At 47.6% G+C, this 27,286-nt stretch overlaps 1 protein-coding gene across 2 annotated transcripts in view; it reads left to right on the top strand.

Annotated features, from left to right (window-relative positions):
* Nucleotides 1-26,813, top strand: part of btbd11b (BTB (POZ) domain containing 11b) — a 71,793-nt gene extending 44,980 nt beyond the window's left edge. Inside the window, exons 3-17 of one of the 2 annotated variants that reach the window (XM_076019386.1) lie at nt 5,406-5,610; nt 12,315-12,467; nt 12,738-12,903; nt 13,218-13,307; nt 15,693-15,794; nt 17,266-17,359; nt 17,547-17,682; nt 18,400-18,620; nt 20,095-20,273; nt 22,620-22,725; nt 23,292-23,394; nt 23,745-23,826; nt 23,913-23,981; nt 24,110-24,223; nt 25,199-26,813. In XM_076019386.1, coding sequence (XP_075875501.1) covers nt 5,406-5,610; nt 12,315-12,467; nt 12,738-12,903; nt 13,218-13,307; nt 15,693-15,794; nt 17,266-17,359; nt 17,547-17,682; nt 18,400-18,620; nt 20,095-20,273; nt 22,620-22,725; nt 23,292-23,394; nt 23,745-23,826; nt 23,913-23,981; nt 24,110-24,223; nt 25,199-25,408 — 2,030 coding nt within the window. In that variant the 3' untranslated portion in view covers nt 25,409-26,813. The remainder of the gene's footprint in view (nt 1-5,405; nt 5,611-12,314; nt 12,468-12,737; nt 12,904-13,217; nt 13,308-15,692; nt 15,795-17,265; nt 17,360-17,546; nt 17,683-18,399; nt 18,621-20,094; nt 20,274-22,619; nt 22,726-23,291; nt 23,395-23,744; nt 23,827-23,912; nt 23,982-24,109; nt 24,224-25,198) is intronic. The other variant, XM_076019387.1, reaches the window with a different exon arrangement.
* The last annotated feature ends 473 nt before the right edge of the window (nt 26,814-27,286 follow it).

Here is a 27,286-nt window from a genome sequence, read left to right on the forward strand (position 1 = left end):
CCTTGTCTGACCTTCCTGACTTTGATTCTTCTCCCGTTGGCCGTCTTGCCCTCTTTTTTGACGCACACTTCATCGCGTTAATAGAATTTCCTCCGACTATTCTGACATTTATTTATTTTTTTCCTCCTGCCCACGTTGTTTGACTGTTTGCAAATCCTTTGGTTATTTAGAGTCTCCAGCTCCTGGGCTGATAATCGAACCGGACACAAACTGGACAATTATCCCACAGCGTGTTTGTCTCCCAGTGTGTTTACAGTGTCAACACATCACAATGAGTACCCGCGTGACCTCATCAATACAACACGGACAGACGGGCGGACGAGCGGCGAGGAGATTTGCTGCAGTGAGAGGAACTGACTCGCTGTTTGCGCCGGCGATAAATGTTTACGCCGAAACGACAATATTTTCCCCCGACCAATCTTGACGTATCATCTCCATGACAACGTCAGCAGTGCCCCTCCTTTCTCTGTTCTACGCCGCAAATTGGGAAAAATAATGTGCGCTCAAGCGAGAACCGAGACACGGAGCTGTTCGATGGACGAGAATCTTCAAAAAAAAAAACAAAAAAAAAAAAAATGTTTGTCAGCAAGTTTTCCTCAAAACTTTGCCGCACTTTTCGCCGTACCGCAGAACTTCTGTGAGTGAGTGAGGACGGCGAGAGGGCGGAAACACAATCAGCATGTAATCACCCGAGCCGGGCAGATAAGCCATTACTGTTATATAAAACAGACTCCTCTAAATAAACACACTCAGAAGGCATTCTTATGCAAAGGATGATTTGAAAAATGAGTGTGTTGAGAGCCCAGAGATGTTCAATTAACTCTCTGTCTTATAACCAAAACAGTGCCCCCCCCTCCCACCAGCTCCGCTTCTAAATGAACGACTGCAGTTAATTGCGGTTGCTCTCTTTGACACCGCGCTTCCCGCTGAATCAGATACATTCAGACCGGAGCAGCGGGATTGTGACGCAGCGATTGGCTGATATATTGTGTGTCGTTAAGCATCACGTTATCGCATCAGCGCGTGGGAGCGTCCAACACGCGTTTCACAAAGGGCAAAATCTAACATCTTAAACAGCGTAAAACGGCAAAAGCACAACAGCCGACCAACAATCTTGTGTTTGTTTGGGTATTGAGTGTATTCCGCTCTGCCACTGCCGGTAGAGGGTGTACAAGGTTAAGTGTGTAATATTCTGAGGTTTTGAAAAGGAAACAGCAACATAGAGGGGTTAGATTTTAGATAGCAGCGTCTTTCACCCCCTCCCTACTGAGCTTGCCAGTGAGCTACGTTGGCCTGTGCACCCAAACCTGGATACCTCGTCCACCTTCTTCTTCGTTGGTTTATTTTCAAGACGCGAGCAGTCACCATAATTACGACACACGCTGTCAGGTTGGCTGGATTGTCCACACTGGACACATCTGCACTGCTATTAAATATACGGCGGTGCAGATGGCAGCTAACTGGCAGCAAGACCTTTGGCATATGTATATTTTTATATACATAAATAAGACTCATTCTAAGGGTAGGAAAACTAAATTATTTTTTACTGTACTGCAATTATAAACTTTTATGAATGTATTTATGGGAAGTATATTAAGCTTTTACCAATATAAAATCATAAATCAAGCCAAACGTTACATACTGGAGCGTTTAGTAAAAGAGTGTAGTGCACAACAAGATTAAATATGAGGCCCACGACACAGCGCACAGTCTTGAATGTGAAAAACTCCTCCCTCGCCATGTCAGACTGGGGAGACGAAGGTCACCTTCAGCACAGCTCATGGTCAAACAGGCAACCAGGAAGGAAAGCCAATATTATGTTATACTTTCAGCAGGGGGATAATCTTCCTGAAAAAAACAAACAAACAAGTTTTTGACGTTAGCTCCAAACAAATCCAGCCATGAATCTCATCAGCTGGTTTTAAATGTCAGTACGGCCTCAAAGTATTGGCTTGATATGGTTTCCTCTATTTGTCATGGACGGTTACATTTCACATTGGTTCATCTACCTGAAAAGAAAGGCTGACGGGGTTTGAATAGATGCTAGATGTTGCTGGGGCTCTTTGTTGAAGTTATCTTCCTCATATGAAACTTTTCCCTGTTTGAGCCGCTCTGAAAGGTGAAACAGCGATTGCAATGGATGGAGTCAATACTGGGAAGGGTGACGTCACATCACAAGGTCGCCGCATCACCACTCGGCCTGCAGTGAAGATTCGCTCTCTTGTTCTGCGACACGGCGGTGCGTGACTTCTCTCCTGCTGATCGGACAAAAGCAACAACGGGAAGGAAAAAAAAAACTCTTCTTGTTGAGTCGGGGCAGCCACGGGCGGCCATTAGATGCAATCACGGCCGCGTGGCGGAAAATAATTGAAACAGACAGTGTGATGAAGGCAACAGCTGCGGCGAGCGGCGCCGGCGCATTCATCAGTATCAGAGGCAGGAGCCGCTCGTCCACCAGAATATTCACCTGCGAAGGCCCGCGGTGTAATTGCACCATCAGAAAATGAGAGTTTATTTTTAACAACCGTCTTCCTCCCGCTGCGTTAAAACAGCGGTTGCAAGTTTAGTCGTTTTTTTCCTGAAGTAATGACTACCGGCACCTGACAGTAAATGTGCCGGCTCTCGCCGCGCGCTTTAAAAATTTGGATAACGGGTACATTTGCACGCTTCCGCTGCTGTGCGAGGACTCTGGAGAGGCGGAAAACAAACAAACAAGGCGGGGACCGCTGAGAGTTGATCTCCGAGGTACCTGAAGAGACCGAGCTAACGCTCCTGTTAGCATGAGGGCTTAATTATCCAGAAGGACGTATCGATCTGGGGGAGTGGGGGGGGATGGGGTCGGGGTGGTGTGGGGGGCAGGGTGGATGTTGTAATGAAAAGGCTATTGACGTTTTTCTTTGCCTTATCAAGGCGCCGCATCGCCGTCCCCGACCCCCCCTCACTGGCCCCCTTTTAGCTTTCAACCACGCAACTCAACCCGTCCGTCCCTGATCCGCGGATATTTCCGCCGTCCGCCAACCTGCCGAAGGAAAGGAAGGTCGACGGGCAATCTCGCTCTAAACCGCCCGCCGCTGCACTCTTTCTTTCCCCCCCGGAGGAAATAATCCCCCCTCCCGTCGCCTCACCTCACCCCCCCACCCACCCCTCCCTCCTGAGGCCGTGCCAGCCTAGTATAGAAGGAAATGTCACAGGGCAGCATAAATACGGCATGAGAAGCTGCTGCTGCTGCTGCTGCTGCTGCTGCTGCTGCCGCTGCCGTCGCCCTCCGGCTCCTCTTACCTCGGCCTGGGAGGGAGCGCCGTAACCAGCTCGTCTGCGCCCCCATTAGTGCAATTAAGGCTGAGACAACGGGATGATTAACGAACGGGGGGGTGGGGGGGGTAGCTCCGCTAACCGCTCACCTCCCTCGCGCACTTCCGCGAAAGGGGAACGGTCGTTACTGTCAAAACATTTCTCTCTCTCGGCCGCGCGGTCTCGCAGGACGGCCCAGATAGATTGAACGTTTTAATTGCACCGATGCTCCCCTCCCCCCCCCCCCCCCCCGCCCCCCTCATTCAGGCGTCCTTTTCACACCCGCCGCCCGTTATTGTTGTTCGGGCTCAATGGAATTTTGGCAGGAGCCAAATGGCGGAACGCTGCGGCTAAGCGAGGCTCCTTTTGTCCGAGAGAGTCACTGTTTGTTCCCACTCTGCTTTGATGCACGCACACACACACACACACACACACACACACGCACACGGCACAGTACGTGAAGTACCACGGAACTAAGTGCAATAACGCTTTTGTGTGTGTGTGTGTGTGTGTGTGTGTGTGTGTGTGTGTGTGTGTGTGTGTGTGTGTGTCTGTGTGTGTGTGTATTTGAACAAACAATAAATTTACCAGGACGCAGCGTTTGCGTACGTGAGGGGTTTTTTCAGCTCCATCAGCTTTAAGATGTCATTGCATTCTGTGCGAGCGCCGCCAACGCACGCGCTCGCAAAGTGCGGTAGCGGCGCTCGGCAAAATTGGATTTTGCTGTGTGGCATAATGATGCAGGGCTGTCCTGGAAGTGAGCGTCCTCCGCCTCGCACGCTGGGTTTCCATTACAGATCTCGGCTAAATTCAAGCAAACAGTTTTGAATTGTGGTACAAAGCTGGAGGGTGAACTGGCTGCGTGTCTATTTGAGCGATGATATGTGACGCAAAAAAAAACAAAAAAACACGTTTGTTGCACCAGGGGTGCATCAGTGGTGGATGTTCAAAACTCTGTAGTTGTATTTATTTTTTTTTCCCCCCATTGGAACTGCTGCACTACGTGTCGCAGCTTTTGCAGAGGCTAATTGTCTCCGTTCCATTTGTCTGCTTAAGAGTTTTTCTTTCTTTTCTGTCTTTTGAAATTATATTTGCAGTGGCCCCTGGAAGCCCCTGTGACTTTGAGAAGCAGTGATTTGCCTCTTTGTGTTTTTCTTGAATCCGGTTTGAAGGTCTCGATGCGCAGCCACTTGAATCCAACCCCTTGATGTGCTTTTTAAAACCTCTATCAAGACTTGAAATGATGCCTCCTCTTCCTCCTCCTCATCCCCCTCCTCCTCCTCCTCCTCCTCCTCCACTCACGGCACGGCCTGTGACTTTTTATTCTTTCTCTTTCTTTTCTCCCTCTTTTCTTTTTCCGCAATCTATCGAATCTGACACGCTTCCATCAGGCGAGTTTCCCATTTTGCACTTCTTGATTTCAAGTTCGGAGAAGTCATTAGCGAGGCAGCTGAAGTTACAGTAGCGCCTTGGCGCTCGGGAGGTTCTCCAACAGGCTGCGCGAGATGCAGTCCGTCCATTTCTTACATTTCCAACAAGGTGAGTTTGCGCTAATGTTACCCGACTTTTTTAAGATGGAGGACAGGCCAGCGCCGTACCGTACGCTTGATAACCTACTGAGAATATTTAAATTTTTATTAGAAAATCCCTCGCAAGCTTTGATTTTTTTTTCTTTCTCCAAGCTCCAACTCGTCGACCTTTAAGTACTAACAAATTATGCAGAGGAAATAGCTTGGAGAAGCTAATGCTCTGGCATAAATATTCATTTGTCAAACAGCGCAGTGCCGAGAATCTCCACCGCTCCTTCAGTGAGACGCGCAGAAAGGAACTGGGATGAACTTCCTCCTTTTTTTTCCCCCCTTCTTTTCCTTTTCCCCTCTGCCAGTGTGTGGAAACTCTCGACTTCCCCTGACAGCGTGAGCCCTGGGGGGGCCGGGAGCAGAGAGGATAATTCCCCAGACGTCTCTCCTAAAGGCTGCGTGCTTAAAATATAACTGTCCTTTCACCCTCACTCTGCCACATGAATCCCCCATTTATATCTCAAGAGCCTTTTCTTTTTTGTACCGCTATGAATGACGTGCATGTGTGTGTGTGTGTGTGTGCTTTCCTTGTAGGTGACCTGGTGTCCCGGGCCATGCACTACCTACAGCCGCTGCACGTGAAGAACCACAACAATGGCACGCCGATGCACCAGAAGAGCGGCTCCATCCACTGGCAGCCCGAGGCCATCTACACGCTGTGCTACTTCATGCACTGCCCGCAGGTGGAGTGGGAAAACCCCAACGTGGAGCCCTCCAAGGTCACCTTGCAGACCGAGAGGTGAGGCCGGAATGGGAATAAGTAGAGAGGCTTTCACAGTCAATCGCCTGCCAGATGAAAGATAAACAAGAGACGGAGAATGAAATCGCCGCCGCCGCCGCCGCTGTTTGGTTTAAGTTGGAGCCCAATCCCAAAAATAATGAATTTTACCCAGAAGCCCCCTTGGGGGACTCACACTGTTGCACTGCTTCGTCGCCGTGAACCCCGAAACCACAGCAATGCCTGGATCAAATAAAAATAACCGCTTGCGCTTGTTTAATACTGTCTCCGATAAACCTGCAATCCCCAGGTGAAATTGCACAATGAACCCATTTTAATGAGTGTGTAGGTGTGTGTGTGTGTGTGTGTGTGTGTGTGTCCTTTTTAATTATTCACTGCATCTGTGGAGGGATGGCACCCACCTACACAGACACACAGTGAGAACACAAGTACTCAAACAGTTCTTGTTTATCCATGTAAACATCCTTAACGACGCCGTCTTGGACTGTCAGCGTGAAATGTTGTGAACACGTCCACGTCCAGTGGATAATAGATATCGCATATTAAACCCTTTATCTGATCTTTAGTCTTCATCCACCTTGGCCGCCTTGGCCGCGGTGTGTGATTAATCATCCATGAAAGTCTTGGTCAACAGCCGCTTTAGAAGTTTAAACATGGCAACCCACATACAATGGTCATTTCCTCTTTTTCTTTTTTGTCGTTGTTTTTCATTTTTACACCGGCCCTAAATCATTCTTGTAGTACTGCCTTTATAGACTACCACTCAATGTAATTTACCCATCAAGCCAACATTGCAGCAATGTAAACACCAGACTCAAAACTGTGAATTCAAACACCAAATTTAACCTCTGATGTTCTCATTAAGCATCCTGCTTATGAGGTTCACCTTGCTGGTACCTGTTACCTCGAGTTTGGATGTATTGTACCTTCACAGATGTACTTCTGCAGACCTCAGTTGTCCACATCAACAAGACATTTTCCTCCACACAACTGCGGCTCACTGGACACTTTCTCAGACCGGTTCTCTCTAAACCCTAGAGGTGGTTTGTTCCAGTGTGAAAATCGGTAGATCAGCGAAAAATCGATGCTCATTTTCAAACTTCTGCAAGTCGTCTTCACCATTGATTTGCTGCCATGAAATTTGGCTGACTAGCTATGTGTGCGTATATAAAGTTTAAATAGTGTAGGTCATGTCAGAGATTAGGGGGACACAACCAAAATAAGACGAGTGCTTCAAAATCTTTAACAATGATTGACGTCATACTAGAAAAATCTAAAGTTTGAGCTGCCCAGTTCCGGTTGAGTTGACGCAGAATAAACCCTCGACATCTGCAGGCCATTCACTTCACACTCATTTGCATTATTCCTTTTAAGAGAGGGAAAAAAATTTTTATGTAGTGTCCAAATTATACCTTTTATACCAAATTAGCACAGCAGATTAAGGCCTGGTTGTATTCCTAGCATGAAGCAGCTAATCAGCCGTCTCACGCCAGTCCCCCTAACATTAGTATTCTTGTTAGCCGCGCTGTATTGGCTTCTCATTAATTTGATATTGATTCAACATCACCGGGCGGCAGTGGCGGTGGCGCTTGCCAGCTCACATGGTTTTTCAGTGTGCAGTGTGCTGGCTGCTTCGCTGTACATTAGCATCCGCGCCGCTGCCAGCTCACGTCCCGGCCGCGCGGCTCCGGACTCACGAGACGACTTATGAATACCGAACGGCCATCGGGTGGCCGCGTTGCGCCGTGTTTAAGACGAATTGAACAGTTGTGAAATGAATAAGCGTGGTCACCGGTGCAGGAAGTAGAGCAGTGGTTCTTAACTCGTGGAGTCGCAGAACCCACAATTTCTTTTTTACTTATCGTGAAGTCGCAACCCAAATTTATTCCACAAAAATAAAAATGAGAGCCCACTTTTTATTTTTTCTTGTAGATAAACACACATGTATATATATATTTTAATATATATATATAAAAAAATAAAAAAAAAATATATATATATATATATATATATATATATATATATATATATATATATATATATATATATATATATATATATGTGTATATATATACATATATAAATATACATATATATATATATATATATATAAAACAATCTCTTAATATTAAAAAAACAGGGGAAACTGCCCACAAAACTGCGACCCAATCAAAACAGCGACCCACCAGTTGAGAAACGCTGAATTAGAGGAAGCTGCAAAAAGGGTTATCTGCACGTGCCAGGTCAGGATCAGTTCAGGGTCGAGGTCCCTTCAATTTAACAGCCAGTGGATGAGCGAAGGGTTTCCCATGTGGCCGTCAGATGCAGCCTCGGATAGATGGAAAGAAGCGTCTGATCGTCATCCAGTCAAGTTTTGTTTCTCCCTTACATGTGTTTTCTCTGGGCTCTTTACCAACTGGATAAGGCCGTATTAATAGGACAGCTTTAGGAAGGGCTCCCATGTAGAGTGCCAAGACGTAGTTTCCTCTGCGGGAAGCTGAACGACGAGTATTTAAATTAATGTCTCTATCAAAGGAGAGGTAGTAACATGAATAGAAAGTGTTCCTGGCTGCCACCAAAAAAAAGCTTAAGCTGGCAGAATCGGAAATGGAGTGAATGTAGCAGGCAGCTTGAAAAATGACATTTTTATGGCTGGAGCAACTAGATTTTTACAGCGTTGCATGGGGCGGGGGGGGGGGGGTGACACGATTGCGGATAACGGCTGAGTTTGGTGTTTTTTCGCGCCATGTTTATTTATGACGTCGCCAGCCGCGCAGCGATAGAAGTTGTCGTTTGGCCCCCGTCTGGGATGTTTGTTCGCACCTCTCGTCACATTGGATTTTGATAAAAGGAGGACAGAGACGTCCAGGCAAAAGTGTTAGGGAGAGTCGGGCTTTGTGTTGTGACACGGTAGAAATAAATAAATACATACATAAATAAATGAATTGATAAATAAAAATGAGTGGAGGGCCCAGGGCATGTCTGCGTGCAGTTTGCAAGTTCTCCCTGTGTCCGCGTGGGTTCTGTCCGGGTTCTCCGGCGAAACATGCATGTGAGGTGAATTGGAAAACTCTAAATTGTCCGTACGAGTGTGTGAGAGAGCCAACGGTCGTCAGTTTCCTGCGATGAACTGACGACTTGTCCGGCCCCGTGACATTTGGGATCGTCCCCAGCAGACCCCCCTCTCTCCCCCCCCCCACCCCCACAACTCCGAGTGCTGGAGAAAGGTATATTGAAGGGTATTGAAGATGGATGGTTGAAGGGATGGATAGATGAAATGACGTATGACGGATGTTCAGCGGTCCAGTAGCGACGGAGCAACGCAGACGACGGCGGGCTAATATGAGATCTTCCTCCCCGCCGGCCGTCCTCCGGTTGACCTCGCCGCGTGGCTACGCTAACGCCGTCCGCCTTCCCAGAGCCGCAGTAACACAACGCCTCGGCCCCACTGTTTTCACCGTTTGCTCCACTGGCCTCTGAAACGCCGCACCAGATGGTTTTTTTTTCCCCCCTCTCCTCCCATACGGAGGGAAAGTACGGCGGCCGCCACGTGAGCGTGTTTTCAACTCGCCACCGGAGTGGCGGTGACGCGAGCGGCCCGGCAGGAAGCTGAGCTGGCGCTGCACGCTCACGACGGGCGCTGACACAGTAGGACATTATCAGCCGGGCGGCGGGTTGGACAGGAGCCGGCGACTGGTGAGGGTGCGTGACGTAAGAGTGAGGCCCATTTTTCCACTTCCTTCTCCTGCCCTGGAATAACACATCTGGGCCTTTTTGGGTTTTTTTTTTTTTCTTCCTTGGGACACTTCACAGTTTTCCACACACGCACATCTGGAAAGCGGCGAAAAACCCTCCTCACAATCTTGGATTCCACCCGCCTCCTCCTCTCCGCGTCCTCTCCCCGCCAGTTTTCCCTCCTCTTTTGTCAGATAATTGCTTCAGTTTTTTTTAAACCTCCTCAGCGCTCAGAACCTTGACCTGTTCCCGTTGCCGCAGTGTGGAAGAATCCCCCCGTCGTCTGGCTGCGGAGGTGGGAAATGATGCTGACAGCCGAGCGTGAGAAGTCCTCCTTCGGGGCTGCGCACTCGGCCGCCTGAAACCGACAGTTATCCACTTTGCGCGTCCCGGCTCGAGTCCCGCTAACTGCTGGGTGACTGTCTGGATTAAAAATCACATTTCTGTACGATGAGGTTTTCAGTTTTCATTTAATCCTTGATTGTCTTCTCTTGTCAAGAGCTCACTCAAATATAGCAGGGAAGGGTGAATCTTGGAATGCGATATTGCGAACTAGCTGTCAGTATTCTGTTAGCCTAGCTAGCTAACTGCCGTGCGAGACTTTCCTATTGGCTCTTTTGTCTTTCTTTAACAGTGGCCGCCCCAAAGCCAGTGTCGAATGTTAAGAAAAAAGCCTCCAACATCGCCCTGTATTGTTATTCATTTACAGTGAAATTGCCACCCTGTAGTGATCAAACCGCAGCTACGGCAGCGGCTATGCTAATTTCACAGCTGCCTCCTTCTCATCTTCTTCACTTTCTTCCGATGCGTTCAAGGGCAGCAGGCAGCAGCTGCTTCCTGGTTTCATCACAACTCAAACGAAGCTGATTGCTTTTGGATATTCGCCGATAAATGAGACTGATTGAAAACTCTTTTTTTTTCCCGCTGGAGGCTGGACAGGTGTACGGACGAGACTGATGTTGGAACCTGAGCAGTGCCGCGCAGGGCTGTAGCTGAGCACAACTTGGTGCCGTTTTCTAAACAAAGTTTTCGTGGCAAACAGCGTGACCTTGAACCTTTAATGAAGCCGTTGCTCCGCTGGGCCTCTGGGGTGACAAGTTGCCATTAAACGCTCCTTCTCCTCTTTATTAAGTGCTTAACTGGAGTCCGTTGAAGCGATACCACCTGGTGGCTGAAGGTCAGGCTCCTTTGAAGCGAGTAACTCAAAAAGGTTTTCGCGTTTCTTAGAAGCTCAAACTCTGTTGTTTTTTTTTTTTCCCCTCTTCTTTTTTTTAAAACCCCCACGTTAACTCGACGCATCGCTGATGAGCAGCCAATTAGTGATGAGTGACGGCTCAGATGCTGGCCTGGGCTCGTGTCAAGGACGGAGGCAGGCATTAAACGCATCCTTTGTTCTGCTCTGCGTTGAACTCCCTCAGGACAAGATGAGAGGGTTCCCCGCGTTTGCGTCATGTTGGGATTTCACACCATACATACGGCCTGTTAGCTTCCGGGTAATCAATGGCGTCGACAAACGTTAAAGTCTGTCGTCACGTTTGGAATTCAAAGATGCTTCTGTTCCATAGTGTTTCCATACTGAGCGCATTGTCCAAGTCATTATGTTGCTGTTGGGACAAATGAGCTTTAAACCTTTTCATCAAGGCAGTTTTTTATTTATTTATCTATGCTAAGGCGGGCTCGTCATACCTCGTCTCATTATTATACCTAATGAAGTCCCCTGATAAAACCGCCGTCTGTGCGGAGGCGGCGCCGGCATAACGCTGGCTTTCTGCTGTTCCGCTTAAGGAGGTGTCGCGCGCATGAAGTGCACATCCACCGCGCGCCGTACGTACTGTTACGAAGGTCAGGATGGATCCCATGCATATGGATTCCATGTGGCGGCAAGCAAACGGCGACGTGCAGGGGAGAGGAGGAAGAGCGGAAGCCAGGAAGTGAAGTGAAGTGGCTTTAATCATTCATGCCCGTGGCTTTTGGGTTTTCCTCATATTTACATTGAAGAACTTGTTGGCTCCGGCTGCTGCCGCCGCCGGTGCTGCGGGGAGCCTCTCCTCGCTCCTCCACGACTTTCTCCGCACAGCCACATTTTGCAGTTTTCTCCTTTAAGCCGCCCGCTGTTCACTCTGCCGCTCTCGGAATCAGACGTCTAATCTCCGCAGTGCAGTAGGTTTTAATTTGAAAAACAACCAACCAACCAACCCCCCCCCCCCTCCGGTTCTGAAACAGATCGGATGCCGTCATTAATTCATTAATACTATATTACGTCGGCGTGCAAAGGCCACCCCCCGCGCCACCCTCCACCTCCGCCCCCGTCCATTATAGAGCGGCGGCGGGTACGCCGAGACCCCACAGTAGATTGCAAATGTAGTGTTCACTCTGTAAAGTGTAATGGCGAGCGTCCGCGTCGCATTCTCAGATGTAAAGACACAATTTAAATGCATGAAGCATATGCATGCCGCTGCACCGTTGCTGATGGAAGCAGCATCGCATCGGCGCAGCGGCTGAGCTCTGAGGCCGTCAGTGCATTACGCTACCATTACGCTCCTGAAGGCTTAAGGCCCCCTTTTTTTTTAAAACGCAGCAGAACCGTCGGGAAATGAGATTCAAAAGAGAACCAAAGCTGTAAAAAATTAAAACAAAAACACCCCCCCCCCCCCCCCTCCCTCCTCGCTGTGATCTGCACTCTTTCCATCAATGTTGTAATTTTGCTCTGTTTGGACTCTCCCACATCAAAGTTCCTCTCACATGACCCCGCGCGGGCCCTTTGATTTTTCACGCTCCTCTCGAATATCCGTTACACCAGGCGCAGATCTGCCAAAATAAAAATATGCAAATTCCGTATTAGGTTGGATTTTCCTCGCAAGGAAGAACCACCCTGCTCCGGGTGCAGGCAGGCAGGCAGGAGTGTGACTGTCGGAAGTTCCGCCTGGGTCTCCGGTGGCCACTGCATGTGCCTCTGTCTCCCCCCGCAGACCGTTCATGGTGCTGCCGCCCCTGATGGAGTGGGTCCGGGTGGCCGCGGTGCACACGGAACACAGACGCAGCTTCTCGGTGGACAGCGATGACGTCCGGCAGGCCGCCAGGCTGCTGCTGCCTGGGGTGGACTGCGAGCCCCGCCAGCTCCGGTACGGTTCCAGCAGCAGAGTGTATATGTGTGTATAATCGCATGTGTGCTCTCAATCCTTTTACGTGCACATATATAAAAAAATAAAAAAAATAAAACCCAAACATGACACCCACAGTCACAGATGACAATGGTTTCTTTCCTCTCCCGCTTCTGTACTTTAGTCCTGGGAAGAAGGAAAAAAAACCTTAATCCTATCTGGCTGCTCTGAGATAATACTGCCGCAACACGCTTTGCCTGCCGTGTGAGTCCTGCGCTTTTTGCCCTTCAGAACGGATGACTGCGTCTGCGCCTCGCGGAGACTGGATGCTGCCTCCACTGAAGCAAAGTTCCTGCAGGACCTGGGCTTCCGCATGCTCAGCTGCGGGCGCACCGACCTGGTGAAGCAGGCCGTCAACCTGCTGGGACCCGACGGCATCAACAGCACGAGCGAGCAGGTCGGAGGGACACGGCCGCCGCCTTGAATAATGCACGTTAACAGGTGTATCGCGGAAGGTGCGACTCGCCCGTCAAAGCGCGACTTCTTCACCTTCCGGCGCAGCGACGACGCTCCCGGTCGTGAATATTAAAGCTTATTCTCACACGTTTGGTCCTCCTGCCGCTTCCCCGGCATTGCGTCGCATCGCCATGGCTACCTGCGCTGGCCTGCAGGAGCAGGAGCGGCAATTTTCATGAGATATTTCTGCCGCTTTGGCAGAAGTGTTGAGTCAGAGTTGTGTTGGTGACCCCGCTGACGCTCCTCCTCTCGCAGGGAATGACTCCGCTCATGTACGCCTGCGTCCGCGGGGACGAAGCCATGGTGCAGATGCTGCTGGATGCAGGAGCTGATATTAACAGCGAGGTCAGTGTCTGGTGTTTTCTTATGCTATTTTTTTGTAAGTAAAATGTAAAATCGTATCACGTAAGACATCGGAACTATTTTGTATATTGATTTGAAATTATAAATGTGTTTATCTAATTTGTTAAAGGTAAGAAGAATTTACATTTTTACTGTATTTAATTTTTTTTCATTATTTTAGAGCAAATAAAAAGTGATGTCGTCGGATGCAACCATTTGCATTGTCCCCCCATCTTCCCTTCCTCGTTCCCTCCAGTTTGTCTGAATGTGTCAGAGCCGCCTGCCCACACAAAGAGGGCTGAGCTAATCCGCCAGACCCACTTACATTCAGGTGTTTAAAGTGCAGAGCGTGACACGGACGTTGATCGCCGTGCTATTTATTCCGGGCCCGATGGGGAAAGGAAGGCCCTCGGTTTTAGACGTCTGAGAGGAGACTGCAGAGGAGACGGCGTCTCCGTCCCCCCCGTACCCCCTCTCGGCAGACTTCACATCCAATCCGGAGTCCAATCGGGTCAGCTGAGGCCTCGTGATCTCATTATCCTCATGGTCTTCATCAGTCACCGCAGCAGCAGCAGCAGCAGCAGCAGCAGCATCGTGTCCCATCAACCACCGCGTCACATAATGATTTGCAGCACACTCGCCGACCCCTGGCCAAAGCGCGAGGCACTGTCAACTAAAACCGCGAGGAATCCTTTCTGGATGTTTTTCTTTGCCTTTTTTCAGACGGTTCGAAATCAATGTTTTTCCTGATGGTGAGAAAACGAGGTTCCTTCCCCAGCTGGGCAGCCTCTGGTTGCAATCAAATACCAGCCACTTCCTGCTGGTCAGGTTGAAAAAACAAATCTGTGGGAGACGCGGGAGCAATCTGGCGACTGCAGAGGGGGAAAAGTCGACATTCAGTCGTTTCTTTTCCTCTGAATTCTGGCTTTCTGCACTTCCTCTGAAAACAATGTAACTTCTGACAGGAAGCTGCTCGTTAAACCGGTGTACTTGACCTCAACCCGTTAACGCTAAGTTGTGTTCATGTGGTATCGGCTTAACCTGGAATGGAAGAATTCCTTACCTCGGAAGGAGATTGGACAACTCTTGCGTCAACATTCAAAGCAGCCAATAGAATTGAGAGGTTTTTTGCCTTTTAAACTGAACTCTTTCTCAAAAGTTAGCTGCCAGCTAGCTTACCAGAACTGCACGCCAGCTCTGGCAAAAGTGCAGCCGCAGCCAGACTTCCCCTACTTCTTCACTGTCTTCCTCCGTGGTTTTCAAGGAAAAGATCGCAGCAGTCCACTCTGCTGCTCTGCCTTTGCCACAGCCAAAAAGCAATCTGACTGGTTATAAAAACAGAGAGACTGTCTGGGAAGCGCTTCGGGGCGGATGGACGGATGCGAGACAGATGTGCAGGATATCGGACGTGAGATCGCTGTAATCCGGCTCCATTTGAAGGTTAGCAGTGACTTCACGCCGAGCCGGCCGACGCGAGAGCAGCGTCTGCGTCTTTTCGGAGCTGATTGGAAGAGACCTTTGGTGCCGATCGCTTGGAGAGAAGAGAGAAAAAAAGAAAAGTCAAGAGATATTCTACACCATACCATAGCACCATGCAGTCATAGTCATTATTATACGGATCAATTATATTGAAAGAAGACGCTGCCAAAATGTCCGAGGCACTGAGGCAGCGGTTTGCAGTTATCGTGCATTAATTAATGGGATGATTAATTGCCTTGATTAATCTTATCCACCTTAATCCCGGAGCACTCGCCCCCCCTTTCGGAGCTGCAAGGTTTAACTTCTGGGATACAACCTATCAACACCTCAACTTGCCGCCACACACACACACACACACACACATCTTATAAAGTCCACACCTGTGCTAACGATAAAAAAAAAACGCAAAAGTGGGAAACGCTAACAGACGCAGCTGCCACCTCGTTCTCAGGCGCACGTGCCTCTTGTCGCTTTGCCCATGTGTCCCATTGTGTGTGTCTGTTGTGTGTCACCTTATTAGGAAAGCTGGGGGGGTGGGGTGGGGTGGGGGGTCAGTTCGGGGCCCCGCCGCGCGCCGTGGAAACACCGCAGCGGGCCCATTAGGAAGGCTGACGGCACGGATCAATCCCGCCTGTTCATTAAAAGTCGAAGCACAGCCCCGGGAGAGGGGGAGGGGGCAGGGGGTGGGGGGCGGTTCTGGTTAATTACTCCAGTTTCTTCTCTAGAGCTTCCTGTTTACCCCCCCCTCCCCCGCCCCTCCCTCCCCTGCTCTAGCTGCCCCCCCTCCCACCTGCCTGTGTGCCGTGTTAATAGCTTCGTGTCTCTCTCCCTCACCCACCCACCCCCACCCCCTTCCCTGAACCCCCCCCCCCCCCCCCGCCCGCCCGCCCACCTGTGTCCCTTCCCCAGGTGCCAAACTCAGTGCACAAGCACCCCTCAGTCTTTCCCGAAACGCGGCAGGCGACGCCCCTCACTTTCGCTGTGTTGCACGGACATGTGCCCGTGGTGCAGGTAGTGACGTCCTCCCTTCACCTCTCTCTCTCTCCCTCTCTCTCCCTCTCTCTATCTCTTTCTCTCATCACGACCTCTCATTGTGCTTCAGCTCATGCTTAGTCATCACCGTCATTATTCTTTGGCCAGTGTCACTTTTCATTTCCTAGTTTGTGGGTCGTCGAGGCTTCTCGTGGCCGAGGGTGATGATGATACTCCACTTTTACGGCTTTTGTTCTGTCTCTCTTTCTCTCTTTCAAAGGCCCAGTGTGTAAGATTTAGTCACATATTAGGGTGAGGAAGGAAGCATATTGCACACAATGATGATCCGTGTTTTCTCATTTGATCTGTTGAACGAGCCGTGATGTCAGAAGCAGCATCACAAAATCAGCTCTGATAAAAAAAATATATGTATATGTATATGTATATGTATATATATATATATACATATATATATATATATACATATATATATATATATGTATGTATATATATATATATATATATATATGTATATGACTTTTCTAACTTAAAAAAGAAAAAAGTATTTTTCTTTCTATTTCATGTCATTAGAAAAAACAATCTATGTACCAAAAATATGAGAATCTATACATATATCTACACATATATATAACAAACAATAGAAGTGTTACATGTTGGGCCTTTAATTTCCTCTTTTTTTTTCTTTTTTTTTTTAAGTGAAAAACAATCCACATAACGTGAACCTAGTTTCCCCCCCCTAACTGACTGCATTTCCACTGTCAGCTTTGTTTTAGCTCTGAACAAAATGTCCTCGTGTTCATTTGCATTTTTTGGAGCAAATGGATCAGACCCTTTTAACGGGAGGGACGTCGAAACGCAGCAGCCGAATTGTTATTGAACTCATTTACTTGATTCGGTTTGTCCTCTAAGTGATCCCACCATTGAATTCTGAATCATTAGGGCTTAATGGAAAATGCTTAAGCCATCCGACACCACGATCAAAACTGCCAGGACATCAGACAGACTAGAGACAGAATGGAGTTCAAAAGATTCAATTAAACGTCGGCGTGTGTGCCGATAAATCATTTCACACACTTGATGTTTCGGGATGCTAATTTTTAAATGCGAGCCATTTTTCATTCAATTAGACAACATAAAAAGTACGTGATTGGGAACTTTTTGGAGAGTTAGTCTTTGGAATGTGGCTTCAGCGATTCATCTCGGCCTCATCCATCACTGAAAGGTACCAGTGCATGAGCGGCCTGACGGCAAACTTTACATACCCTCTAAGAAAGCATTGAGGTCCATATTGAACAGTAGAAAGCACTAGGGGTGAATTAAATTGAACGCTTTTAACACTCTTTTTTTTCAAGGATTTCCCTCTTTCCTGCTCTTCTAAATTGATTTGCTTTGTTAGATTTTGTAAAACACACTGAAAAAAATAATCTTAAAAGCCGTTTTTTTTGTTGTTTTTTTTCTTTTCTTGGGTTGCCTCTCTTCTTCTCTGCAGCTGTTGCTGGATGCCAAAGCCAACGTGGAGGGCTCCCTGCAGGACGGGATGGAGAACTACACGGAGACTCCGCTGCAGCTGGCGGCCGCTGCAGGTAGCGTCGCCGCCGTCATCTCGCCTCTCATCCAGCTGCTGTGGAAACACGCTGGCTCCGCCATCTGTGCCACAACAACTAGCTAATAATAGCAACTGCGACAGCAGGAGGAGGACGGACATGGAATCGCCACACGCACATTCTGTTGAAAGGTGTTGATTTGTTTGGGTTTTTTTTTTACGCGCAGGTAACTTTGAGTTGGTGAGTTTGCTGCTGGAGCGCGGCGCAGACGCCATGGTGGGAACCATGTACCGCAACGGCATCTCCACTGCACCTCAGGGAGACATGAACTCCTACAGCCTGGCAGCGGCTCACGGACACAGGTCGGTCACACACACACACACACACACACACACACACACACATACAAGGATGCAGCATGCAAAAGCCACAACTTTGGCACTGCGAGTTCAAACGCAGACACCCCGACTCTGCAGGATTTGTTAGCAACAAACAACAGAACAACTATTAACCATTGATTCCTGCACTCCTCAAAACAAATGCAATTCAAACAGTCATTGTCAACAAGGTTTAATAAAGTGACAAAAAGATGTTTTCCAAATATGATGAATTCACAAGATACTCATTCTGCATGTCAAAAGAAATGCAAACTGCAACGGATAAAAATTGAAATGGCACTGACTCAATAACTCAAGTTTAGCAGCAACATTTGTTGCTAATTAGCGGTGGACTTGGTCGATGCGAAACTTTCCTAACAAGCATTTTTCTGTATTTGCACCACAGACATAGTTTGAAGTGAAATCATCAATGTTGCAGTGTAGAGCCAGAGCCAGAAATCTTGGCCAGTTTTATATATTATCAATGTTCTCCGTCAGTTCTAACTTGTTGTATCCTCTTCCTGATGCCGTCGTACTTGCTTCTTTTTTTTTCTAACACTAACATTTTTCCCTCGTAGCAATTATCAGTTCGCTCATTATGAAGAACAAAGACCTCAACAAACTGGCCGTGACATCTCCTCAAATCCGTACAGACCGTTTGACTGGCACCTCCCTCTCCCCCGTGTGCCTTTCTTCCTCCAGAAATGTGTTCCGCAAGCTGCTGTCGCACTCAGACAAGGGGAAAGGCGACGTCCTGTCCCTGGAGGAGATTCTGGCCGAGGGCTCGGAGCTGGAGGGCAGGAGTCCCTCTCAGATCGACCTGATCCGAACGGGAAAGGCCAAACTCAAGGCCCTGAGAGAAGCCATGTACCACAGCTCAGAGCACGGACACGTGGACATCACCATCGACATCCGCAGCCTCGGTGAGTTTGTGAGTCTCTTTGGTTGCGTGCGGAAGAGCCTTTTGACCGTTTGACCGCTATGGAACGACACAGCAGTTTGCACCTCCTCCTCGATTTTATAATCGGATTTGTAACCCCCTCCCCACCGCCGCCGACTCTCCTTCAATAAGCAAACACCAGTGGCCAGCTGATACCGCTAGCTAACAATAGCATCGCCTGCTAGGTTGGTGGGCTGAATCAAGCTGTTTCTCACTGAACTCGTGCAGTGCAAAATTACGACAACCAGCGGTGGGATTATATCGTTTATACTGTTGCTCCCATAAGCAGGAGGATCATAACAACGCCACATATGTTACAGACATGTAATCTGTACAAAAATGACTAAAATCTATTGAATGTATTTTAAAAATGTATTTGAGCCATTTTAATTGCATTAGATAGATAGATAGATAGATAGATAGATAGATAGATAGATAGATAAGATACTTTATTTATCCCTATGGGGGATATATAAAGTAGATGTGCTAACCATAAATAAAGTAGATGTGCTACTTCTAACCACACAAAAAATGCCAACAAAATGTATAAATATATATATATATATATATATATATATATATGTATATATATATATACGTATATATATATATATATATATATATATATGTATACATATATATATATACATATATACATATATATAAATATATATATATATATTTGTGCTGTCCATCTTCACATCCACTGTTAAAGGTCCAGCGTGTAATATTCGGCTTGATTTATGATTTTTATTTTGGGGGAAGCTTAATATTTGTACATTAATCTAAGTGTATAATCGCAGCACAATAAAAGTAATTTGGTTTTCCTTTGAACGGTTCTTAAATATGTATTAGAATATAAATATAGCAAGGGTTCTGCTCCCAGTTAGCTGCCACAGCCTGGTGTGGACAGTTCAGCCGGTCTGACTCCATATTTCTCTGTTATGGTGACTGCTCGCGTCTTCAAATAAACCAACAAAGAAGAAGTTGGATGAGCTATCCGGGTTTAGGCGCAGGCCACCGTAGTTCACTGGCAAGCTCAGGAGGGGGAGGGAGAGTGAAAGACACTGCATTCTGAAATGTAACCATTTGATGTCGCTGTTTCTTCTTCGAACTCTTACACACTTAACCTTTAAAGGTCCAGTGTGTACATTTTGTAAGGAAGCTTGTCATTGAAGTAAGCCCACCTGACTCGGGGCACTGTCAGGTGGGCTTCCTTAAATAATGAGCTACCTTGAAAAATGGTGGCGCGACAAAAAGCATAAATCAAGCCAGATTTTACTCACTGGACCTTTAAACGGATACAAAACTCATGAATGGTGCTGGATCCTTGTGGACTAACCTCAGTTGGCGGGCAGATCCAGTGGGAAAGCGGCCGTCTCTGCAGGGCGGCGGCTCCTTTGCATGACGCGTCACCCATGAGACTTCACATCCCGAGTGTGTGTGCTTTCTCCCAGGGGTGCCCTGGACGCTGCACACTTGGCTGGAGTCCCTGCGCACGTGTTTCCACCAGCACCGCCGGCCGCTGATCCAGGGCCTGCTGAAGGAGTTCAGCTGCATCGACGAGGAGGAGTACACGCTGGAGCTCGTCACGCACGGCCTGCCGCTCATGTTCCAGATCCTGAGGGCCAGCAAGGTACCAGCTCGCTCGGCAAAGCAGCCGCAATCGATGGCTCCGGCCTCTGCTCCTTTCTCTCCGGTGCGCCGCCGCCCTCCGCTCCGTCCTCTTGCGTCACAACGCGGCCGGTTCCCGGCGCTCACCGGCGCTGACGGGGCCCCCGGAGGGCACGGACGCGATATCAATTACAGCCGATGATAATGATTTATGACAAGCGCCGCCTCCGCCGCGGCTGCTCATTAGATTGGGGTCCCGCCTCGTTACTTAAGTCCGCCCGGTGGGCCGCGTTAGAGCCAAGACAGCTCGCGGCTGCCCCAACCGTCCTTATCCGTCCATCCATTGTGCCCCCCCCCTCCCTCCCCCCACCTCCTCCAAACCCTTCCAGCTCCTCCGTCATCTCCGGCGTGCGAGGAAGATGCACAATAAACGGCCAGAATCTCCTCCGTCACGCTCGCCCGTCTCACAACTGCCCTCGGTGGGCTGCTGCGTTGTCAGTCCTCGTCTCCGTCTCGGCTGATATATAGTGAGGCCACTGAACCCTCGTCCCTATAAGGGCCAAAGGGGACCTCTGGCAGTGTTGTGTTGGTTTTTTTTTTGTTTTTTTGTGGTTGTTTTATTTATTTATTTATTTTCGAGAGCGGTTCAGACAGACATCAGTGCAGGAGTCCTTTCATCCCCCCCCCACCGTCCACCGCCTCTGCCCACCAGGTTCTCCTTCCTTTCATCAGCCGGGTTCACTGCGGTTCACCGCTTTTCAATTTCAAGCCGCCTTTTCCGACAAGATGTCCACCTCAGCGTTCTCTCCGTAAGACGTTTGTTATTTAATGCCCCTTCTTCAACAAATTGGAAAATGATAGCGATTGAAGCTCCCACCCTCCCATTTCATCTCCTTATTTTCTGGTGGATTTCAAAAATCCCTGCAGACGACTGGTCAAAGACATCTGAGCTCATCTCTCCAGAAAAGACAAAAAAAAACAAAAAACGCCCATTTTGTCTTTGGTGGCTGGGGTCTCTCTCTGAAATGCTACGTAATTCACACAGTCGCCCGGTCGGGTTCCTCGGCGTCGCTTTAAACGATGTGTCCTCCAGGTAAAAAGCCCTGAGCAAAGCGGAGCCAAAGCGAACCGCAGCCCCTTGTCTGTCCGTCAACCTTTGCGCCCCGCTGGCTCGCGCAGGTCCAGCAGGAGGGAGAGAAAGTGGCCGACGGCGTAAATGTTAAAGTGGAACCGAGAGACTGTTTTTTGCGACGTGCTGGACGCTTCAGCAACTGTGGGCGTCGTGTCTGGACTTAAGATGGGGGGGGGGGAGAAAGAAGATGTAAGGCAATACGCAGACACTGCAGGGTGAGATCTAATACGGAAAGTTTAAAATTCCACCCGCATTTGTTTTCAAGCAATTTCAGTCAATTGTTTTGGGATTTATTCAGTTCATTTCAAAGCGCAGAAATACAAACAATTAAGGATGTTTTTAAATCAAACTGACCGTACATCTGTCTGGGGCAGAAACCAAATGCTTATATGCGCCCCGCCTACATACACACAATGACAATAATGATCATAATAATGAACGGCGTTATTCGACTGATAAAGAAAAAACTAATTTATTCATTATGATATTTATTGTTTACGGTATTTTCCCTTAAGTATTTACAATATTTATCACGATATTTATTATGTAACCACAGCACATATCGTGCTGTATTGTTGTTACTGAGGCACCTCTGAACTTTGAGACGATGAGACTGTATCAGTATCACAGCTTAGAATCTGGGCATGTCGACGTCACAGCGCGTGTGCACACACACACACACACACACACGCACGCACGCGGTTAGTTAGTCAAACATCCCGCAGGAAGCGGTCGAGTCCTTCGGCAGCGCGAGGCGGGACTTCTTCGACAGCTGGCCTGTGGCTACACCAGTTGTACAGTTTGTATTACACAGAAGAAAATACTGGTTACACAGGGGAGAATTGCTCCCCAGCAGCCCGGCAGCCACGTGCACTTCCCTTCCCAGGTGCAGCAGCGTGTTGTTAATAGCTGTTTGTTAGCTTCGCGCCTCAGCGGGATCGGAGCCCGGACTGCACAGCCGTTGGGGGGGCTCGTGGCGCCGCGCATCCCGGCTTACAGCACGATGCCGCTAGTTTAATCACCCTCGCAGATGAGTTTGTGTGTTTGGATATACAGTTGTATGGCTTGTCTTATGTGAGGCTGAGATATTGTACTTTGTGATGATTGATTGCTGGGCGGTCGGTGAGTCTGTGATTGACGGCCGTGGGCTTTTTTTTATCCTCCCGCAGCGGGCTGAGTGTTGCTGGTTGCAGGAGCTCCCCTCTAAAGCAGTTTTTTTCTCTCCGTTTTTGTCAGAATGAGGTGATCAGCCAGCAGCTGTCGGCAATCTTCACCCAGTGCTACGGCCCGTACCCCATCCCCAAACTGGCCGAGATCAAGAGGAAGCAGACTTCACGCCTCGGTAATGGCAACCCTTGAAAAAAAAATTTTTTGTTTGTTTTTTTTAAGTTGTGTTTAAACAAAATAAATGGAGCCAGAACTCTGTTTACTCTGTTTGAGACACAGAAAATAAAATCTGGCAGTGAAAATAAAGTTAATGTATGAATCAAGTGTCTCGTTGGCAAGATGTCCAAAGCAAAGTCATGAAAGTCATCAAAAATGCCTTTGAAAAAAAAAAGGAGAAACTTGGCATGAAGAAAAAGTCCAAATACATTAGACTGCAAAATCTATCAAAAAATAAACTATAGAAAATAACACCAGTGCTCTTTTTTCAATGCCAAGTTTTATTTCCAATGCCAAACACTGAGTCCTTTGTTCTGGCTTCCCAGAAAACTCACAAAGACAAGTTTTTGAACTTAGACTCTGCTCTCTGAAGTAAATGGCTAAAGGTGAACGCCCACACTGCCCTCTAGTGTTCAAAAACGAGAGCGACATTCCTCCAGACGTGGCAAAGCCAAGTTAAATGCATATTTTTTCTGCACTGCGTATCAAGTAAACACGAGCTAAGTGAGACCACGTGACTTTCAGATCCTCACTTCCTCAACAACAAGGACATGTCAGACGTGACCTTTCTGGTGGAGGGGAAACCCTTCTACGCCCACAAGGTGCTTCTCTTCACGGCCTCCAACAGGTACTGCAGCTTCAGCTCTCTGGCAAAACGTATAATATCAGGCGTTTGTCTCACGCAGCGGCAAGAAGACACCTGACGCACGGTGTTGGCATGCTGTTTTTCTGTCACTTCTTTGCCGCGCGTTCCTTCCTGTCGATCAATATCATCCGTTTTTGCCCGAGCCCACTGGGATCTCGAGAGTGTTTCCATTTTAACACCGTACCTCTATCATGTTGCATTGACAATGCAGAATCGATCCTGTCTCAAAGTGAACGGCGGGAAATTAATCATTCACTTTTACGTCGGGGAAAATGTCGAATGTAGAATATTTGATTTCAAAATGAATGTCTTCTGTGTTTCGCCGTCCTCAGGTTTAAAACTCTCCTGGCGAACAGACCTTGCGGGGAAAACACCTGCATCGAAATCAGCAACGTCAAATACCACATTTTCCAGGTGAGACGCGTTCAGTGGAGTTTTAAGGCCCTCAAACCGCACTTCTTGTTTTTCACGGCATAATCCTGTTGGTCCTCCTGTGGCAGCTCGTCATGCAGTACCTCTACTTCGGAGGGACGGACTCTCTGCACATCAGGAACTCCGACGTTATGGAGGTCGGTGCTATTTTCAAAGCCTCCCCCGAGCCGCAATGCCTCCTATAGTTTTTCTGTCTGAAACCCTCAACGTTCCATAATTTAACAGATGCACCATATGGATTTTTTTTTTTTTTTTTTCCTCTCAGCTCCTGTCCGCAGCAAAGTTCTTTCAGCTGGAGGCGCTGCAGAGGCACTGTGAGATTATTTGCTCCAAGAACATCAACACGGAGACGTGTGTGGAGATCTACAACCACACCAAGGTAGGAAAATCTGAGCCCAAAGCTAAACTCAGTGAAAATTGAAACTAGCTTTAAACTAAGTTGTTTTGATTGAGAAAAAATCAAGCGGCATCAAAATTGCTCTGAATTGAATTCGGAAATGCTGCCAGTCGATGTTTTTCCACCTCAGATGGGAAGTGTTGTCAGTTTTTCTTAGGATCCATTCAGCCTCCTTCTAGTTGTAACGAAACCAGGAGGCCCGATTGGTTCGTCTGAATGTGACAGTCACGCCCATTGATTGCCATGTTTGGGATTCCTGATACCTCACTTCCACTAAACTCTATACAAAAAGATGTTATATCTTATACTTGTACTGTAATGTATAAGTTGCCAATATTGTGTGTTGGTCATGAGGTGCCGTGAAGTTTTTTTTTTTGTTACACTCTATTCAGAGTGCTCTTTTATTTGAAGTTTTTATATTTATATATATATACAGTATATACATATATATATATATATATATATATATATATATATATATATATATATATATATATATATAAATATGTGTATATATGCTGTGTATATGTTGTTTAGGTAGACTGTATCTATGTGGGTATGTATTTTACAAAAACAAATGTGACTTGTTATTCTGCGACTGGAAGTATTTTATAGTCTCTTTCAATATAGTGAAAAGAATTCCCACACACGTGGCCAACTTGCAGAGTTTGATTGCAATGTTTTGGTCCTCGACCTTTGTCAAGCAAATAGGACCAAAACGTCAAGCAAATGTTTACATTTGTGTTAACATTTGCTTGGCAAAGGTCTAGGACCGAAACGTCGCAAGAGTGTTGATGTGCGAGGATTTTTGCCTTTTTTCTTATTTTCTTTCCATAAAGAAAAGTTGAAAATCTGAAGAAGTTGAAGATCTGCCCAATCACCTTACAAATGTTGCTTCCTGCTGTTTGCATCACGCTGAGTCCGACTTCTTCTCTTCACCGGCCCGCCTCCCTACAGTTTCTGGAGGCGCCGGACCTGGCGTCCTTCATCGAGGGCTACTTCCTGAAGAACATGGTGATGCTGATCGAGCTGGAGCCGTTCAAACAGCTCCTGTACGACGCGCCGCCGGACAGCCCCGGCTGCGACATCCTGCAGGACCTGGAGAAAACCCTGGCAGCCCGGATCCAGTCCATCCACCTGTCCTCCTCCAAGGGCTCCATCGTCTGATCGCTGCTGCCGCCGCCGCCTCCGCCTCCGCCTCCATCCTGCGCACAGAGACACATCACAGATGTTCCACTGAGGGGTTGTTTGGGTTTTTTTTTTGTTGTTCCTTTTTTTTTTGTTTCCAAGGAGCGCGGACTCGTCGTAACTGCCCGGTTTCCATCTCTGCCCCTCGGCAGTCACCAACATGCTTCCTCTGGACTCCAGCTGCAAGTGCGCGCCTGCTTCTTCTGAACCATCGCCGCTCAGTGACTCGCTTGAAAATTGCTCTGTTATGCCACAAATTGCCAATCACGTCGTAATTACTTACAGCAGCTTCCCGCCACTGGGGCGAGAGGCCTGTGGGCTAAATGGAACTCTCTCTCTCTTCTCCCCCCCCCCCCCCCCGCCCGAGCGTCGCTCTAAATTGTTTCAGGTGAGGGGGGCAAATGGACGAGACCTCAGCCAACCTCAGCGTAGCGCGATGAGCCGTCGGTGTGATTCCCCTCCGCCTCCCCCGATCGTCACTTGTCTGAAAGACGTTGACCTGAACTAGCCAGTCACTTAGCGTCATCTCCTGCCCATCGCTGTCCAGATTGGGGTCAGTCATGTGACCGATGCAAAACAGGAAGCCCCCCCACCCTCATCATGTGACTCGGGGCGTCCGAGTGGGACTGAAAGACTCGATTCCCGTCATCCATGTACATTTTGTTCATAAACAAACAGAGCTATTGATAATGTAAGTTATTGTATATACATCTGCCGGTGTTTTCTCATGTGTCTTAATGTTGGATATCGCTGTAAAAAAAAGAAAAGAAAAAAAAAGACAAACACACGAACAAAGAGCTCATCTTTTAAATATCTATGTTTAATTGTTGCATGTCAGAGGGGTGGCTGTGGTTTTTTTTTGTTTGTTTGTTTGTTTGTTTGTTTTTGTCCCATTGTTTCAGTTTGGAAGCGGCGGGGAAGTCGATACGAGTTTTTTTTTTTCTTTTTCTTTTTCTTTTTGTTTCATCACCATCAGCATGGGTTGCCTAATGTGTAGAAACCAAGTCGTGTTGTCACTTTGTGTGGGACAAGTGCTCCCGACAATATGCTGTCAGCTACAACCGCAGGACTCGCGCACAGACTCGGTCTTGTCTTTACCCCCCCCACCCCCCACCCCCGCCCACACACGAGAATTAGAGATCACTAACGAGCCAGCTGTCCATCCGTCGTCGCGTTTGATGTGAGATTTCTACTGAATGCGATGTACGATACATGCAATATACAATATGCCACATGATCTCAGCTGGGAGGTTGTGTTTTTTTTTTTGTTTTTTTTTCCTGCGGCCGACGGTCACCTGACAGTTTGTGCGCGAATGACGAATGGAAAGGAAAAATAAAGAAAGCAGTCAAAAATGTGGATGACAAGGTAGACTGATGTTTTACGCTCAACTGCCACTTTAAGGTAAACGCTTCGATTGCTTGAAGTGTTGCTGAGGTTTCATTTCATTTCATTTATTCTCTACTGCATTCTTTATAAAAGAAAAGAAAAACAATTTAATATAAACACACACACCCTCCACACTCTCACAACACTCTCCGGTCTAGAATGAAAGGGAGCAGAAAGACAACTAATCTTATTATATCTGCCTCTTTATTCTCAGAAATTCACTTACAAACAACCTAATTAAAAAAACCAAAACAACATAAACTATATATAATTATCATACTAGCTTTAATTATTCGTTTAAATGTTATGTTTGATTTGGATTCTTGGGTTGCTTTGTTCAGATTCTTCCATAAGCCGATTCCTTTTACAGAAACACAACTCACACGAGTTCCTCCTGATGTCACATGAAAGAGGCTCAGGCTGCTTTCACACGCTGCATCAGGCATGAAGGGGTTAAAGTTCCTGTGCCA

This window comes from Nelusetta ayraudi, unplaced genomic scaffold (assembly GCF_046127955.1).
Source record: "Nelusetta ayraudi isolate G7.1 ecotype Tasmania unplaced genomic scaffold, CSIRO-AGI_Nayr_v1 ptg000009l, whole genome shotgun sequence".
NCBI classification, from domain to species: Eukaryota; Metazoa; Chordata; class Actinopteri; order Tetraodontiformes; family Monacanthidae; genus Nelusetta; species Nelusetta ayraudi.